Source organism: Balaenoptera musculus, chromosome 15 (genome assembly GCF_009873245.2).
Source record: "Balaenoptera musculus isolate JJ_BM4_2016_0621 chromosome 15, mBalMus1.pri.v3, whole genome shotgun sequence".
Lineage (NCBI taxonomy): Eukaryota > Metazoa > Chordata > Mammalia > Artiodactyla > Balaenopteridae > Balaenoptera > Balaenoptera musculus.
Window position 1 is genome coordinate 10,279,021 of NC_045799.1, and position 15,552 is coordinate 10,294,572.

General features: G+C 49.9%; 1 protein-coding gene across 4 annotated transcripts in view; it reads left to right on the plus strand.

The window, feature by feature from the left end:
• The window catches only part of NFATC2 (nuclear factor of activated T cells 2), a 157,963-nt gene that overhangs the window by 107,676 nt on the left and 34,735 nt on the right, over positions 1 to 15,552 (plus strand). For all 4 annotated transcript variants that reach the window (XM_036827096.1, XM_036827095.1, XM_036827094.1 and 1 more), the window contains exons 7-9: positions 2,829 to 2,884; positions 3,563 to 3,689; positions 5,898 to 6,587. In XM_036827096.1, the coding sequence (XP_036682991.1) occupies positions 2,829 to 2,884; positions 3,563 to 3,689; positions 5,898 to 6,587 (873 nt within the window). The remainder of the gene's footprint in view (positions 1 to 2,828; positions 2,885 to 3,562; positions 3,690 to 5,897; positions 6,588 to 15,552) is intronic.

Consider the following 15,552-nt stretch of genomic DNA (forward strand, 5'->3'; position numbering starts at 1 on the left):
TGGCAGTAGCTAATTACAAAGCCGCTAAGCCACTCTCTATAGGCTACAAAACAAGCCAGAGCTCTGGGGTGAGGCCAATTGGCTTTTAAAAAAAGTAGTAGGAGGGGTGAGAATGGTGCCCCAAGAGGCTGGAATGGAGGCAGGAGCGAGGTGGGTCAGGGCCTTCAATGCTGCCGTGAGATTTTAGATGGTATTTCTGGAGGCACAGGGGAAGCAGGGAAAGGTTTGAGAAGATGTGCGTGAACCTACGTGGTGGATGCGACATAAAAATATCGTTCCTATGTAGGACCTTTCTCCAGCCTCCCAGGAAGCTGGCATCTTCTCTCTGCTTAGTAACCTTGAAAGCATTCCCTTTGTTATTGGACTGTGCCAGTTGTTGGTTTAATAACTGTCTACCGCGTATCTTTGGACAACCCCCCTTCCTTCTCTGGGCCTCAGTTTCCCTATCTGATGGTGTTGGGCTGGCTAATTTTTAAGACTGCTGTCTAGCACCTGTACCCTAGAATTCTATGGCTGTTGCTGGGTGGAGTTTTGTGTATTATGTATGCTCACCGGAGATGGAGACAAGTGTGAAATTTGGGGAGAAGGGCTCCTTTCCATTTCTCTTGGGTCCTTAGACCAGGGGAAGGGACTTTGAGGACTCTCCTCATGGTGACACCCTTTTCATCACACTGTCATTTTGTATTTTCTATGCTTCATCTCCCACTTATTGGCGTGAGTCAAGGAAGAGAGCTGGGTGGCAGCTTTATGGACCCAGCTTAATACTTCCCAGTCACGTTTCTGGGTACTTCTCTCTCTCTCCTTCCAATTTTGAGACATGAAAATGGTCCTTCCTTTTCTAAGTGAGTGACGCTCACACATGATAATGAACCAAACCCAAAGAGCCATGGTACCATCAATGGCAGAACTCAATTCAGCCACTGAGAGGCTAGGGCGAGGGTGACACACCAGACATCGACATGCTGTTCATTTCCTCAATTAATTTATTGCTTGATCTTCTGACTTAGAGTTTGCACTGCAGTTAGTGAATAAAGATGTGGTTTTTTGATGAGGACCCGTGCCTAGCTCGTACCACCACCTGAGAGGGGGACACGTGTCTCTGTTGGATGACCTTTGACCTGTCTTTGATAAAGAAACGAGGATTTTCTCTGAAGAGTTCTGTCCCGGGCTTTACACACTGGAAATACTCTATCTTGATGACTTAACTTCAAATTCCTTGACATCTATCCGTCTATCCTTTCTTGCTTCCTTCTGAGCAGTGGCTGGTGTCAGCTCCTGGCTTTATCCTGGCCCCCTCAGCAGCCTTGGGAGCCACTGACACTTTCGTATGCTCTAGACGTGAGATGTTTACTAGGCACCTACAGTATGTCGGGTGTTGGGGAGACCGTGACAGCTATAACTTGGTCCCTCCCTCAGGGATCTCACACCATAGTGAGAGTCGGTACACTAACCATGTTTTCCTCTTCCCTTTGGACATAAACCTGTGTCTTCCTTAGTCCTTTCAGGGATTGCACTGAATAGAACCGTAAGGCCAAGACTTGCAGACTGACTTGTTGGAGAAGGCTCCAACTGGCTCAGTGCTTGTTCTTTCTTCAGATCATCTAGATTGCATTAGCTCTGGTAGCAATCACAAGACCTTTTATTAGTTATTATTTTGGGAAGTACGTCCTATACAAGTTCAAATAATGCTTAGAAACCAGATTTCTTTGGGTGAACCTTAAGAGCCAAGACTGTATGGGTTCAAATCTAACCTATCACAGAGGCTGCTAATACTGCTTACCAAGAGGCGGGATGCTTTGGCTAAATGTCGGGACATGATACATACCCAGCCCACCTTGGAGAGTTAATGCTGCACCTGAGCAGATTAAAGGCTCTGAGAAATCCTGCAGTAAAGAAACCCGCTTGACTCTGACTCCGCCTTTTCCAAATTCTTACTAGCTGGTAGAACTTGCTTTCCTTTCTCATAAACCCATTTACTATTCTTCAGAGCGAGTGTTCCACAAAACACCCTGGAAACACTTGTGGAAATGATTTGTTTCAGCCGAAAACTGCCACTGGCCGATGTAGGTGGTCAGCAAAAAAAAATCTATTATTTGCAAATGCAGAGTTTTGTTTGGCCCAACTTGTTGGCCCCGAACTGGGGAACCAGTGCCCTGCTCCAGGGGAGGAGGGTTTACCCCTGAGCAAACCTCTCAGCGCCTGTTGTAATGAGTCACATGAGAGCCAGGCTCTCTGCTGACTGAAAGGTGAAGGGTGGGTGCCTGTGTTTCCACTCACTCCAAGGCCTCACGAGCCAGGACATTGTTTAAGCCTCTTTAGGACAGAATATGTGAGCCACCTGTGTTCTCAGACAATGAAGAAGTCATGTCTGGGACAGCCAGGGATCTGTAATGGGGCCCCTGTGACAGTCTTGGCATATGCAGAGTGTTTTGGAAATAGTCTTTGGTTGAACGAAGCGTATTAGAAAGTAAAGCGTATAACAATACTTGTTTTTTTTTTAAAAGAAAGGAAGATATGTAGACATTCAAATATAGAGAAAAAAGATAACGGTATTGGGATGATGGGCAATTTCTATTTTTTCCCGTATCTTGTATTGTTGCCCAGTTTTCTCTTGTCAAGGTGCCTTCTCTTTGCAAAAAGAAATATGCGTTTATAGAAATAAAAATACATATATGTACATATATGCATACATAATGCAAACGCGCAGGTGTACTTTACTGAAATAATCTAACACGTAAGCCAAGATACATATAAGTTGGTGAGTTTTTGTCTTAAATTCTCGGTTGCTAATAGTTCCTTCAAAGTCTGTCATTTTTAAATTTTTCCAGATGGGCAGCAGATTTGGGAGATGGAGGCCACGGTGGATAAAGACAAGAGCCAGCCTGTAAGCACCCAGACATGATGACCAGACACCCTGTGCTCCCCTCCCCACCTCCCTCGTGCTCTCTTTCCCTCTTTTTTCCCCTTCCTTCATCAAAGTCCCAGTGCTTTGGACCTAAAAGGCACTCAGTGGGTATTGAATTGATGAATGAATTACACGTTTATTGAGCACCACGCCCTTTTGATTTGTAGCAGTGACATCTTCATATACCTTGATAGAGTAAGTGGTAAGTCTTCCTTTGCTGCGGCTGAAAAGTCAACTTCCCCTTAATTAGAATTTTGCCTGTAAATGTACGGAACGTGTCACGGGTCCTTTTACTTTTATTTATTTCTTTATTTTTATTGAAGTATAATTGATTTACAATATTGTGTTTGTTTCAGTTGTACAACAAAGTGATTTGGTCATGTATATGTATATATCAATATTCTTTTTTTAAAAATTCTTTTCCGTTATAGGTTATTACAAGATATTGAATATAGTTCCCTGTGCTATACAGTAATTCCTTGTTGTTTATCTGTTTTATACTGAATATATGGTAGTGTGCATCTGTTAATCCCATGCTCCCAATTTATCCCTCCCCACCACGAGGCCTTCTAGATGGGCTGGCTTACTGTGCTTAGGACCTTGGATGGCAATTTAGATGCGGTTGCAGTTAAATTATTGACAACTCCTTTCTTTCAGAACATGCTTTTTGTTGAGATCCCTGAGTATCGGAACAAGCACATTCGGACATCCGTGAAGGTGAACTTCTACGTCATCAACGGGAAAAGAAAACGAAGTCAGCCTCAGCACTTTACCTACCACCCAGGTAAGAAGTTCTCTCCGAAGGCCCCCTGTGCGTGGAGAGGCAGCATCGGCATCTGGGTGAGGATGCACGCGATCTGCTGGGTGACCTAGGGCAGGTGACTCAACCTCTCTGAGCCTCAGTTTCCTCATCTGTCAAATGGCACCTCCCTTATAAGAGTTATATAAATCAAATGCACGTAAAGTGCTTAGGATGGCGCACATCAACAATATTAACTATTGTTGTTATTAATATTTTCTTGCGAGGGCAGAATAATAATGGGGCACATGTAGACTTGTTCACCAGAAGGTGGCAAAGCTGATGACTCCTATCCCTGTTTTAGATTTGATCACAATAGGGGTAGAAGGTGAATGTGCCCTAAAATGGGGAATCTTAGGGACCCCACAGCAGGTGGTCACCTGGTGGCCAAATGGAGTTGCTGGGCGGATAACCAGGCCAGGAGGCCTCATTCTCACAAAGCACTACAGTCCTAAGAAGGGCGACGAGAGCCATTTTGCATTCATTCATTTGTCCAGAAAATATCTGAGTGCCAGGCACTGTTTTAGCTTGGAGACACAAGAGTGAACACAACAAAAATCCCTGCCCTCCTGGAGCCGATGTTCTAACAGGGGATTCAGATGAAAGATAATACTGACGGAAGGGGATTCAGATATTAAGTAATATGGATATTACTGATATGTTGGGTTGTGGTTAGGGCTGCAGAAAGAGGCTACAAACTTCCCAAGGCTGAGACAGGCCTGCCAGCAACCTTTCCAGGAAACCTACCATCTGAGAATGTCAGCCAGGGTGTAATTTCCATCCTGTGACAGTTTCACGTGGAGCCTCTGGGCTGCCGGCAGCACAAAAGTGAGGGCCTGGCTTGGGTGGGGTGTGTGCGTCCACGGGTTTGTGTGGCACCGTGAGGGTTCCATTGTCCCACGACTGGTGTTCCATGCCGTGAGTGGCAAAGGCCTAATGGGACTCAGAACTGGGGGAGAATCTCTGGGAGGGCTCTAGACCGCAGTTCAATGATCCTTTGTAACATGGAGGTTTTCAGTTAAGTGGCACGTGCTGTCGCCCCTCCTGTGTGGCGATGAGGCCTCCCTGGGTCTGGGCATCGCACTCACCTGCCTGAACTTGGCTCGAGTGAGAACTCGAGGCCCGGGTACCTGGAGACGGTCTTTGAGTGGCTTCCTGAGAAGTTGGAGTCAAAGCTGCGTTTTTGCTGTAGATGCTGAAACTCCTTTGCCCCCTCCAGCCCCCAGCATGTGGGAGCCCCCGTCCCCCACCCCCAATTCGATTACGGTCCTGTCACCAATTCATTTACTCCAGTGAAAAGAAAACTGATTCCTCAGTTCCTGGGCCTGGTGATGCTTCGGTAAAGGATGTCGGAGAAGTACGAATTCTGGTGACCGTCCTGGGTGGGGAGAGGGGAACGGTGACTTCACCAACACTCACAGTAGTAATAGTGACAGTAGCAACAACAGCAAGCATTGAGCACTTACTGTATGCAGTCACTGTACATACATGCACACATATCTCATTTAATCTTGCCCACAACCCCATGGGGTAGGTATGATCGTTCCTGCCAGCTAACAGATGGGGAAACTGAGGCCCAAACCAGCAGGCCTCATTCCCCCAAAGTACTACAAAACTGAGGAGGCTGACAGTCACCGTTTGGTCATTCCTTTGTCCAGAAAATATCTGAGTGCTGATTAAGTGCCAGGTACGGTTTTAGGTGCTGGGGATCCAGCACTGAAAAAAAAATTCTCCCTTTGAGGAGCTGACATTCTAGTGGGGGGTTTCAGATAATAAGTGAGCACGTAAAGTGCACAGATACTTCAGCTGGTGGTGAGTATGATGAAGGACAGCAAGCAGGGGAGGGGGGCTGGAGCTGCTAGAGTAGAAGGAGGAGGCGGAGGCATAATTTTACATCAAGCATTCTTCCCCCTGGGCAAAAAGGCTGCACAAGGGCTGACACAGATCCACCAGCCACTTTTCCACTGTCAGAAAGACCTATAGTTCAAGATCATCACCCAGGGTAAAATTTCTAACCTAAGACAATTGCACAGGGAGCCTCTTGCCCAAGGCTAATAAGTGACAGAGCCTAGATCTTTGATCCCACCCTTGTGGACTCCTAAGGCCGTGTTCCTAACCGCTGTCTGCTAATCCTCTGCGCACCCCTGTGGCACTAAGAATGGTGCACCCCGTGTGCTTTTTCTCTTCTCTCAGTCCCAGCCATCAAGACGGAGCCCACCGATGAATACGACCCCACCTTGATCTGCAGCCCTGCCCACGGGGGCCTGGGGAGCCAGCCTTACTACCCACAGCACCCAATGGTGGCCGAGTCCCCCTCCTGCCTCGTGGCCACCATGGCTCCCTGCCAGCAATTCCGCTCAGGGCTCTCATCCCCCGACGCCCGCTACCAGCAGCAGAACCCAGCGGCCGTCCTCTACCAGCGGAGCAAGAGCCTGAGCCCCAGCCTGCTGGGCTACCAGCAGCCGGCCCTCATGGCCGCCCCCCTGTCCCTCGCGGATGCCCACCGCTCCGTGCTAGTGCACGCTGGCTCCCAGGGCCAGAGCTCGGCCCTGCTCCACTCCAGTCCAGCCAACCAGCAGGCCTCACCGGTGATCCACTACTCGCCCACCAACCAGCAGCTGCGCTGCGGAAGCCACCAGGAGTTCCAGCACATCGTGTACTGCGAGAACTTCGCGCCCGGCACCACCAGGCCCGGCCCACCCCCTGTCAGTCAAGGTCAGAGGCTGAGCCCGGGCTCCTACCCCACAGTCATTCAGCAGCAGAATGCCACAAGCCAAAGAGCCGCCAAAAACGGACCTCCAGTCAGTGACCAAAAGGAAGTATTACCCGCGGGCGTGACAATTAAACAGGAGCAGAACTTGGACCAGACCTACTTGGATGACGGTAAGATGCTTGTTTTTCTCACTGCCCGTGAGTTCGGTGCCCTGAAGCACCTCCCCAGCAAGTTTACTGCATGGCCTGGGGATCTTCCTTCACCTGTTTGGGCCTCAGTGTCCCCTTCTTTAATTTAAGGGAGTTGAATAAGATAACCTTTAAGGCCTCACCCAACTCTGTGCGTGAATCACCTCCAAGCAGGAGTTCTGGGGTGGGTGGTAGGAGTTTCAGTTGCTCCCCTACAACCATTGCAACAGAAAGAGCAAATGAGGGCACTTCCGGCCCTAGGAGTGTCCCCTGGGTCACGAACTGGGTCAGTTTAACTGCTTCCACTCTTTCCACTTGCCAAATTTAGACCAAGGATAGGGAAACAGAAAGGAAGGAAAGCTAACCTTTTATTCCCGGAAAGAAAAAAAAAAATCCCACTTTATAGCCCTCTTTTGTGTGTTTGGGGGAGGGGGATGGGGCCGGGGGAAGGAGAAATCTCGTTGAAAAGCGGCTCTCTCGGAAGGGAGCATGAATGGGGGCTTGCGGGCAGGCTGCGGGCATATCTCTGCCCCGTGCCAGTGGAACAGAGCCGCGCATTGATGGGAGGGAAGCAGCAGGCTTCCACTGTGGTGAGCCCAGCTGGTGGGGTGGCTGGACCAATGAAAAGAGGCAGAGGCAGCTTTGTGTGTCTGTAGGCGCCTGAGTCTGTTGGCGGGGGCCCAGCTGGAGGGTAGTCTTGTTGGAGTGGCCATGTGTGTGACATTGGTCTGTGATCGCAGGGAGGAAGGGCCAGTTGTGTTGGCAGGACTCACCTGGGGTCAGCCAGGTGCGGGTGAAGGACAGAGAGGGCGGGGCAGGCAGAGCAGCCTTCCCCTGGGGGCGCCAGAAGAAAGAAGACAGGTGGTTTGAATTTCTGAATGGGAGAAGGAAAGCCTATACCGCTGGCGGCCATCCACAGCTCCGGCCTCGCACTTTACCGGCAGTAGCATCTGATATACCCTGAAACCTCAATTATTTAGGAAAATGTCCTCTCAGGAACCCAGCCAAGAAGTAGGAAGTAAGGCAGAAAACTTCAAAATAGCCACCGTAGTTATCACAAAGACCAGGTGCTAGATATCAGACACTCCAGTGGCAGGAATCCTTTGGTGCTCACTCGGAGACTATTGACTTTTCCTTTATGCAAAGTTTTGACGATCCGGGTTACCTGGGGGTTCGGTGACTTCTTGTAGTTTCCGTGTCCTCTCTCTAGTAAAACAGTCTTTCAAAAACTTCCCCCAAATGCATCCAGCAAAGATGCTTAGAGCCACTTAGTATAGGGTCAGACTGCCCCACGTGCCTTACAGGGCTGACCTCAAGGTATTGCTGAGTTAATAATTGATCTGTCTAGTCCTGAATAATCAAACACAGGCTGAGTTCGGGGCACCTGTGCTCCATTTTAAAAGAGAGACCAAGGTGTCATCCACTTTTGAACAGTTTACACCCAAAATGGTGAAGATAAAGTTTTGGTGCTTACCTGAAAGGGGGTTATCATGTAGAAAATTCAACTAATGCAGGATGCCTTACCCGAGTGAGAGGGTAAATGAAACGGGGCTGTAACTGGACCTCTCTCCACGTGTGCGCTCAGGGGTTGGATCAGGGCAGAGGTGCTTCATAAATAAATGATGCCAGAGCAAGGACTGGAACTTTCCCCCGTGGACTCTCTGTCCGGCGCTGGTTTAGTCTCTAGAGTGAGAAATGTGCCAGCCCCTCCCACTCACCCTGTCCCTCATCCCACATTGTAGACCAGTGGTGAGCGTCTCGGGTAGAGAATGGGAGTCCGTCCGTGCTTCTCCGTGATGCATCAGATTCCAAGTGGGGCCTCACATGGTCATGAGTAACCTTTAAGTATCTGTGGTAGCCCCAGACAGAAGTTTGTGTTACAGAGAAAGCAGCTGAGAATGGAGACCCTTTGGGGCCTCCTAAGTGTCTTTCTGAACACAGGCAGGTTCAAGGTCGTGGTGAGGGTGACCTCCCAGAGGGTCAGTAACACGAGTCAGCTCTAAGGCTGTCTCTGAGAACCAAGATAGTGAAATTGCTTCTCCTGGTGGAGCCTTTTCTTAAGTACATTCTCCATAAGCGCTGTTCCCTGGGATTTTAGGAGGTATTCTCTGAAATGAGGGTTCTGTGGCTGAGAAAGCAAAAAATACTTGATAAAACCAAGTTTTTAAAAACCTTGTTTACTGTAGGACTTCTCAGAGCCTTTACTGAGCTAGTGGACATTATCAGTCTCTAAAACGAGGGGGAGGTAGCACTTGCCAGAATTACTTGATCACCCTCACATCTCCAGGGGAGGCTGTTCACATTGTATTTGATTGTACTCTGTGTGAACGGGGGCCCTTGGAGTTATACAGCGTGGCAGGCCTGGGACCTCTCTCCCCTGATGTGCGGGAGAAATAACATGAAGGAATCTCAGCGTTCAGAACCAGCACTGCCCCGTCCCATGTGCTGTATTCAGTCTTCTCAATTTGGGGGCTTCACATTCCTGGGGCCAGAGCATGACAGGGCAGGAGAATAATCTCCACCCGTGTGGTCCCCAAAAGGCAGCAATGTGGCTGCTGGTTAGATGTTCCGTGCTTGACTGGAATTGTCCCCAAGGCTCTGCCCAGCCCAGGTCCCTCTGCTGGGGAGGTGCTCGTGTGGCCTGTTGGCCAGTGGTGAGCCCCGAACTGCACCACCGCTGTAGCCGCCAGGAAGAGGGGTGCAGCATCGTCTCCTAACTGCTGGGGTTTCAGATCCCTCTCACAGACGCCGTCTGGCCTGTGCACTCACGAAACATTCTCAGACTCCACTGTTGGCTTTGTGAACGTGGGATTCAGACTTCTCAGCTCTTTGGCATTTCTTTCTGACAGGTAAACTGGAAATCCCTGGGTCATTTCTCTAGTCTGTTTGGGAGGCATCCTAGGTCGTTTTCCATCCCTTTCGTCAATTCCCCAAAGGAGGTCTCCCCACAAAATACAGCTCTGGCCGCCCAAGCTCCAGCGGAACGTGCTTCCCAGGTGGGGGCTATTTCTCACCTGCCATTCATTTGCCTTTTGGGATTTTTGGCAAACTAGACTCTCCTTGGAAACTTTGTGAGAGCTGGGCTTAAGTGCTTTGAGGGTCAAAGGAAGGTTCTGCAGCTGGAAAGAGAAGAGTCACCAGGGGATATGGGTCCAAATGCAAACACATCATCTTAGAAGTGGACCACGATGCTCACCTGTGATCCCGGGAAGCCCCAGTGTTTGGTTATCTTTCCCCGACCCTTTGCTAACGACCAGAGCGATCCGTTGTCTGGTCTGGGTGTCCCACCTGGCTCCACCTCTCTTCCTCCCCAGCTGCATTCCTGCACACAGACGCCGCCGTCTGCCTTGGCCCCCTTTCTTCTTGGAACTCCAAAATGCAGCTTCTGCTTTCTCCACTCCAAAGACTTGAGACGTTTTCCAAAAGTCTCTTTGTGAGCTAACAAGATAAGTGATATTTCAGGGCAAAATATACCCTCACTCCTCTCCTCGTGTTCCTCTGCCCGCCCCAACTCAGGCGGCGCTCTTCCGAAATGCATGCTTTGCGCACACACACTCACTGGTTTTTTCTCTGTCCCCTTGTCTCCTCTGTAACCAGTTTCTTGTTCTAAAGCCCCAGGTCGTACCTGGCGAATAGCCTCGGCTCCTAGCAGCAGCCCGACCCTGTGAACTGGGAGCCCTCCTCTCCGTCCCTCCTTCACCAGCCTCCCTCCCTCTCACCCAGAAGCATCAACTGGTTGCCTTTTCTGGGCCAGGCACCCTTCTGGGACTAAGGGGTGCGCTGGTGAGCGAGTCAGAAGTCCTTGCTCTCGTTGGGTGTTTTTTTTGGTAAACGAGGCAGACGTTAGCCTGTAAGGTAATAAACCAGCTTATTTCAGATGGTGATAAAAAGCCACGAGGGAAAGCACCCAAGGTCAGGAGCCGGAGTGTCGCTGGGTGGAGGTGGTGTTGGCCCCCTGAGACCGAGTGCAGGCCGGCTCTGAGGGAGCTGGGCTTCGGGGAAGATCGGAGGGAAGGGTGTTTGGGGGAACGGCAGGCGGCGGAGGCTGTGAGGTCAGAGGCTGGGCTAGTGTCGGTGGGTTTCTGGCAGCAGGGCAGCGCGATTCGATTTACCTTCTGAAGAGATCACTGGCTGCATTTGGAAAATGGACAGTAGGGAGGCAGAGGTGGAAAACAAAGGGTTTACTTGGCTTTAGACACACCCAGATACTAGACTGTGAATCCTGCGGGCCGGGAATGTTGGGGGCGGGGCAGGGGAGGCACATTTTAAAAGGTTGCCTTGTGCCTCTGTCCACTAGTGCAGTTATTGGAAACCTAACTGGAAGAGCCAAAATGTGATGAGTTCACAAGGAATTCTGATGCCCTCCCCTGCCTAGAACTAAAGGGCAGCTCCACCTTCTACCGCCCAGGGCGCCTGCTTGGAGCAGGTAGGGAGTGTTTGTGCTGTGCCGGGATGGGGCGGAGTGGGGGTCAGGCAGGCCAGAGAGGCATTGGGGAGATGAGACGCGGAGGGCACTCCTGCCGGCTGCCTCAGGTGACACGTTCTCGGAAGAGCTGGGGGTTCTCAGGTCATCAGGCCATCTCACCGTGGGCTCTGGGGTAGTGAGCCTACGCCGGCAGCCTGGAGACTCAGCCATGGACAAGCACACCCAGGGACAGGGGTGAGGCCTGGGACTCAAAGGAGAGCCTCCATCCCTTTCTGGAAATGTCTTAGGGAGAAGGATGAGGTCTCAGTGATTGGCCAGAGCCTCTGCCAGTGGCTCATAAGGATGGCAGCCAGGGTGTGTGTGTGTGTGTGTGTGTGTGTGTGTGTGTGTGTGTGTGTGTGTGTGTTTATACATGTAGGAAGAGCACAAACCAGTTTGTTTTTCAATCTGCTTTCCTATTCTTCATACTTGAAAATCATTTATTGAAATAACACTGAATAAATCTGAATATTTCTATATATTTAAATATTGAAATATAGGCACACTCAGAAATCAATAGTGTATTCTGCATTTCACCAGGTGGACCACCCAGGTAATTACCACCCAGACCATGCATGACATGGAATCTTGTTAGCACCCCAGGAGCACCCCGACATGTAATCTTCTGCCTTCTCCACAAAGGTGGCCATTATCCTGCTTTCTAACCCCAGAGGTTCAATTTGCCTTCGTGTAGAAACAGAATTCACACAGCTGTGCCCTTTTGTGTCTGGCTTCCTTCTGTCAACCACTAGCTTGTGAGATCCGGCAATATTGTTGGCTGTAGTTGAGGTTCATTCATTTTGTTGTCATGGATTATTCCACTGGGGAAACATTCTACAATCTCTGTGTCCATGTTCCTGTTGATAGACATTGGGGTTGTTTCCAATTTTATGAAGAAGCCTTCCGTGAGCACTCGTGAACTCTTCTTTTGCTGCCCACACAGAAGGTCAGGAGTTTAAAACCCTTAAAACCCTTACCAGATGGTTTTCCAAAGTGGTTGTACCAGTTTATACACCCACAGCAGTGCAGGGGGTTGTACAAAGCGGTTTTAAGTTTCGTTCACTTTGTATCTTCTCACCTTGGGACCTGCCCTCAGTTCTAATGAAGGTGCCTAGTTATGGGGGTTCCAGGCTGCAGACCCAGGGGGCTGCGAGCTGTTTGGGTATCAGCTGCTCTGACCCCTGCTTGGACCAGTTACTTAAACTCTCTGGGCCTCTGCTTTCTTACCCATGAAAACTACACCTCCTGTTCAGATACTCAAACTGCCAAGCATGCATTAAGATCTGCACTTGGAAATAAGCCTCCTAAAAGACGTTCAACGATTAATATTCGCTCCATTAATAGTAATGGTGATGATTGTAATAACCTTGCTTCCCTTGAAGTTTCTTGTGGTGCCTTTTCCAGCCTTGCCTTTATTTTGGCCGCTTGAGTACTTTGACCTTTTTTGTTCGATGAGAATACTCCCCGTGGAAAAAAGGTAGGGAAAAGCCGCAGAGAACGCACTGATCTGTGGCTCGCAGAGGCTGCCTTTCAGGCCACAGAGAAGTGGAGGGTACACGTGCTGTTCACCTCGGGGCCCAGACATGGCCCAATTTCAATTCCCTGCTGCCTGCTCTCTTCCGCCCTGGGAGTGAACACGGCAGGTTGGAATGAACCCCAAACTCGCCCATGGAGGTTAGGCGGCCGCCAAGAGCTTTCCCTTGACCCTTGGAAGCCACTCGGGTGCACCGGGAGGAGCTGGCCACACCTTGTGCATTTCTCTGTGGAGGTGGTTTCCTGGGGCTGCCAGGCGGTGGAGCCAAAGGTGCCGCCCCGCCGCATAAAATGTGTGCAGGGTAGTGGCCTGCCCGCAGGCATTCTCCTTCCTCGGTTGGGTCTAGTTTGAATCTTCCCCTTGCCTTGTTCCCGGTTCTCAGTACTTACTTGCCATGTCTCCGTAAGACATGTTGAATGGAGCTTTGAATATCAGCGTTCGTACTTACCTGTGACCTTGGGCAAGTGACTAGCCTTGCTGTGCCTCAGTTTCCCCATCCACAGAATGGACATAATCCCAGCTCTTCCCTCATGAGGCTGTGGTGAGACTGTATTGAGTTAATGCGCATCATACTTTTAGAACATGGCTTGGCCCAAAGGACTCCCTGATAAACGTTAGCTGCTATTTTTCCTTGTGAATTTAATTGACTTCTTGTAGGACATGGTTCAAATTTTTTACAATATATCTGCATAGGAGAATAGAAAATTGGCTATTCTGGTCTTTGGCGATGAGGACCACTTGCCCGTATGCCCTGTCTCTTCCATGTGGGCCAAAGTAGGGGACAAAGCCCCCAGGGCACTGGCTCAAGGTTTCCTTCCCAAGCTTCTTTCAGGGACCTCGGGACATTTACCTGCACAAGGGGACGATGCCCTGGGCCCAGGGACAGCTGGGAAGTCCAGTTAGCATGTCCCCTGCTATGCATCCTCGGTGGAGCATAGCAGGGCCCAACCGCAGGCCCAAGTTTTGCTAGTTGGGCCGTTGGCAGAGGGTCCCAGGGTGTCCTTTTCAAAAGCTCTTTACCCAGAGGCTGGATGTGCCAGAGTGTGAGAACAGGCCAGGGAAGAATGGACAGAGGGACGCACCCTCCAATGTGCAGGAAATGGGAAAGGAATCGAGGGTGGAAGAGCCATCTGTGACTGGCGTGGCTTTGTTCAGCAGGTCAGGGATCTTTAACTGGGGCCGGTCCATGCCTCCGGCAAAGCCTGTGACAAAGCAGCTCCTGTTTGGAGAGGCGTGCAAAGCCCACGGACAGCCCGGCTGCTGCTGACAACGGCCATGTGCCTGGCCGCCGTATTGGCCCAGGAGGGCTCAGCTTCTGGCAGCCACCCTGGCGGCGGTGGTGCTGATGGAGGGTGACATGCAGGGATTCTCTATTCTGATGAGAACCAAGCAGAATGGTTGCCTGGCTTACGGCACCGTGGAGAGCCTGATTCAGGTGTTGTAGTGTAGGGCTGTGCGGGGCACCAGAAACTGCCAGAAACCACCAATGCCAAGTTTAATTCACACGGCTGCCTTTAGTGGGCACCAGTAGAGTCCAGGCTTCTGTTGAGGGCTTTGGTCAGCATTCTTTTTAAAGATCACGTAAAAATATCTGTGTTTTATAGAGGCACTGTGTTCACATGCTTGAAAAAACAAAACAATATAAAAAGATATCCAGCAAAGTCTTACTCCCATTTTTGCTCTGCTCCCTGATACTAGTTTTCTCGAGCCTTCTAGAGTAGTTATTTCTTAGCCTTTTGATCACTATTGCCACCCTTTCTACTCAGGCTCCTTTTTAGATAATTTTTTCCTCATCGCCACCCCCATGAACTGTCAATCCCATAGATGCACTATATACCTGTTTAGGTACCGGGGCCCTTCGCAGGGCCACAGACCATTGTAATAGAACCAACTTTCACCCCTTTGGGGTGGTATCATCCCCATTGGGAATGCATGTTAGAGTTTCTGTATGTAATTGTGAGCACATGCAAACATATCGTCTTATTTTCCCCTTTTGTTCTACAAGAGGTAGTAAAATATACACACAGGTCCCCTGTGGATGGGATTGGGTATCTCTGACCACCACAAGCAGCACTTACACATATCTGTCACTCAGTGAATGGGCGGGTATGTCAGGGGACCGTTCTCTGGAATGGGATGTCTGGTCCGAGGGTCCAGCCTCGATTCAGGGCCTGCTGGGTGCAGAGTTTCTGGAGTTATCCTGCCTGGCTTTCAGTCTGGCCTCACCACTTCACTCTTTTGTGACCTCAGGTAAGCCACTTATGATAATGGCCCCCAGTTCTGAGGGTTATTGCATGCATGGAAATGGGAGCATCCTTTGTAAGGAAAGCACTTTGCCCAGTACCCGGTGTGCATGGTGGGTGCTCCAGTAGTTGTTCATATACTTTTCTGCCACCACCACTACCACCAATATCATCGTCATCATCATCAATTCTGGGCCATTGCTATAGTCTGAATGTTTGTGTCTCCCACAGCTTGTATGTTGAAGCCTATCCCCCAATGTGATGGTATTAGGAAGTGGGGCCTTTGGGAGATGCTTAGGTCCTGAGGATGGAGCCCCCTGAATGGGATTAGTGCCCTTATAAGAGAGACCCCACTAAGCTCCCTAGTTCCCTTCCACCATGTGAGGTTATGCTGAGAAAGCAGCCATCAATGAAGAAGCGGGCCGTATCTGCCGGCATTTTAATCTTGGACTTCTCAGCCTCTGAAACTGTGAGAAACAAATGTTTGTTGTTTATAAGCCATCAAGTGGCTTTTTTGTTATAGCCTCCTAACTAGACTAAGACAGTCGGCAGGTAGTAGGGGCAGAGCTGGGCTTTGGAGAAGAGCCCTGAGGCTGACTCTTCGCTCTTGTCCTTATTACCCTGCTGGGCTACTTCTTGTTAATTCAGCAAAGGATATTTAGAGTCTCACTGGAAAATGCCAAAGTCCAGAAAACTGCTTGCCTA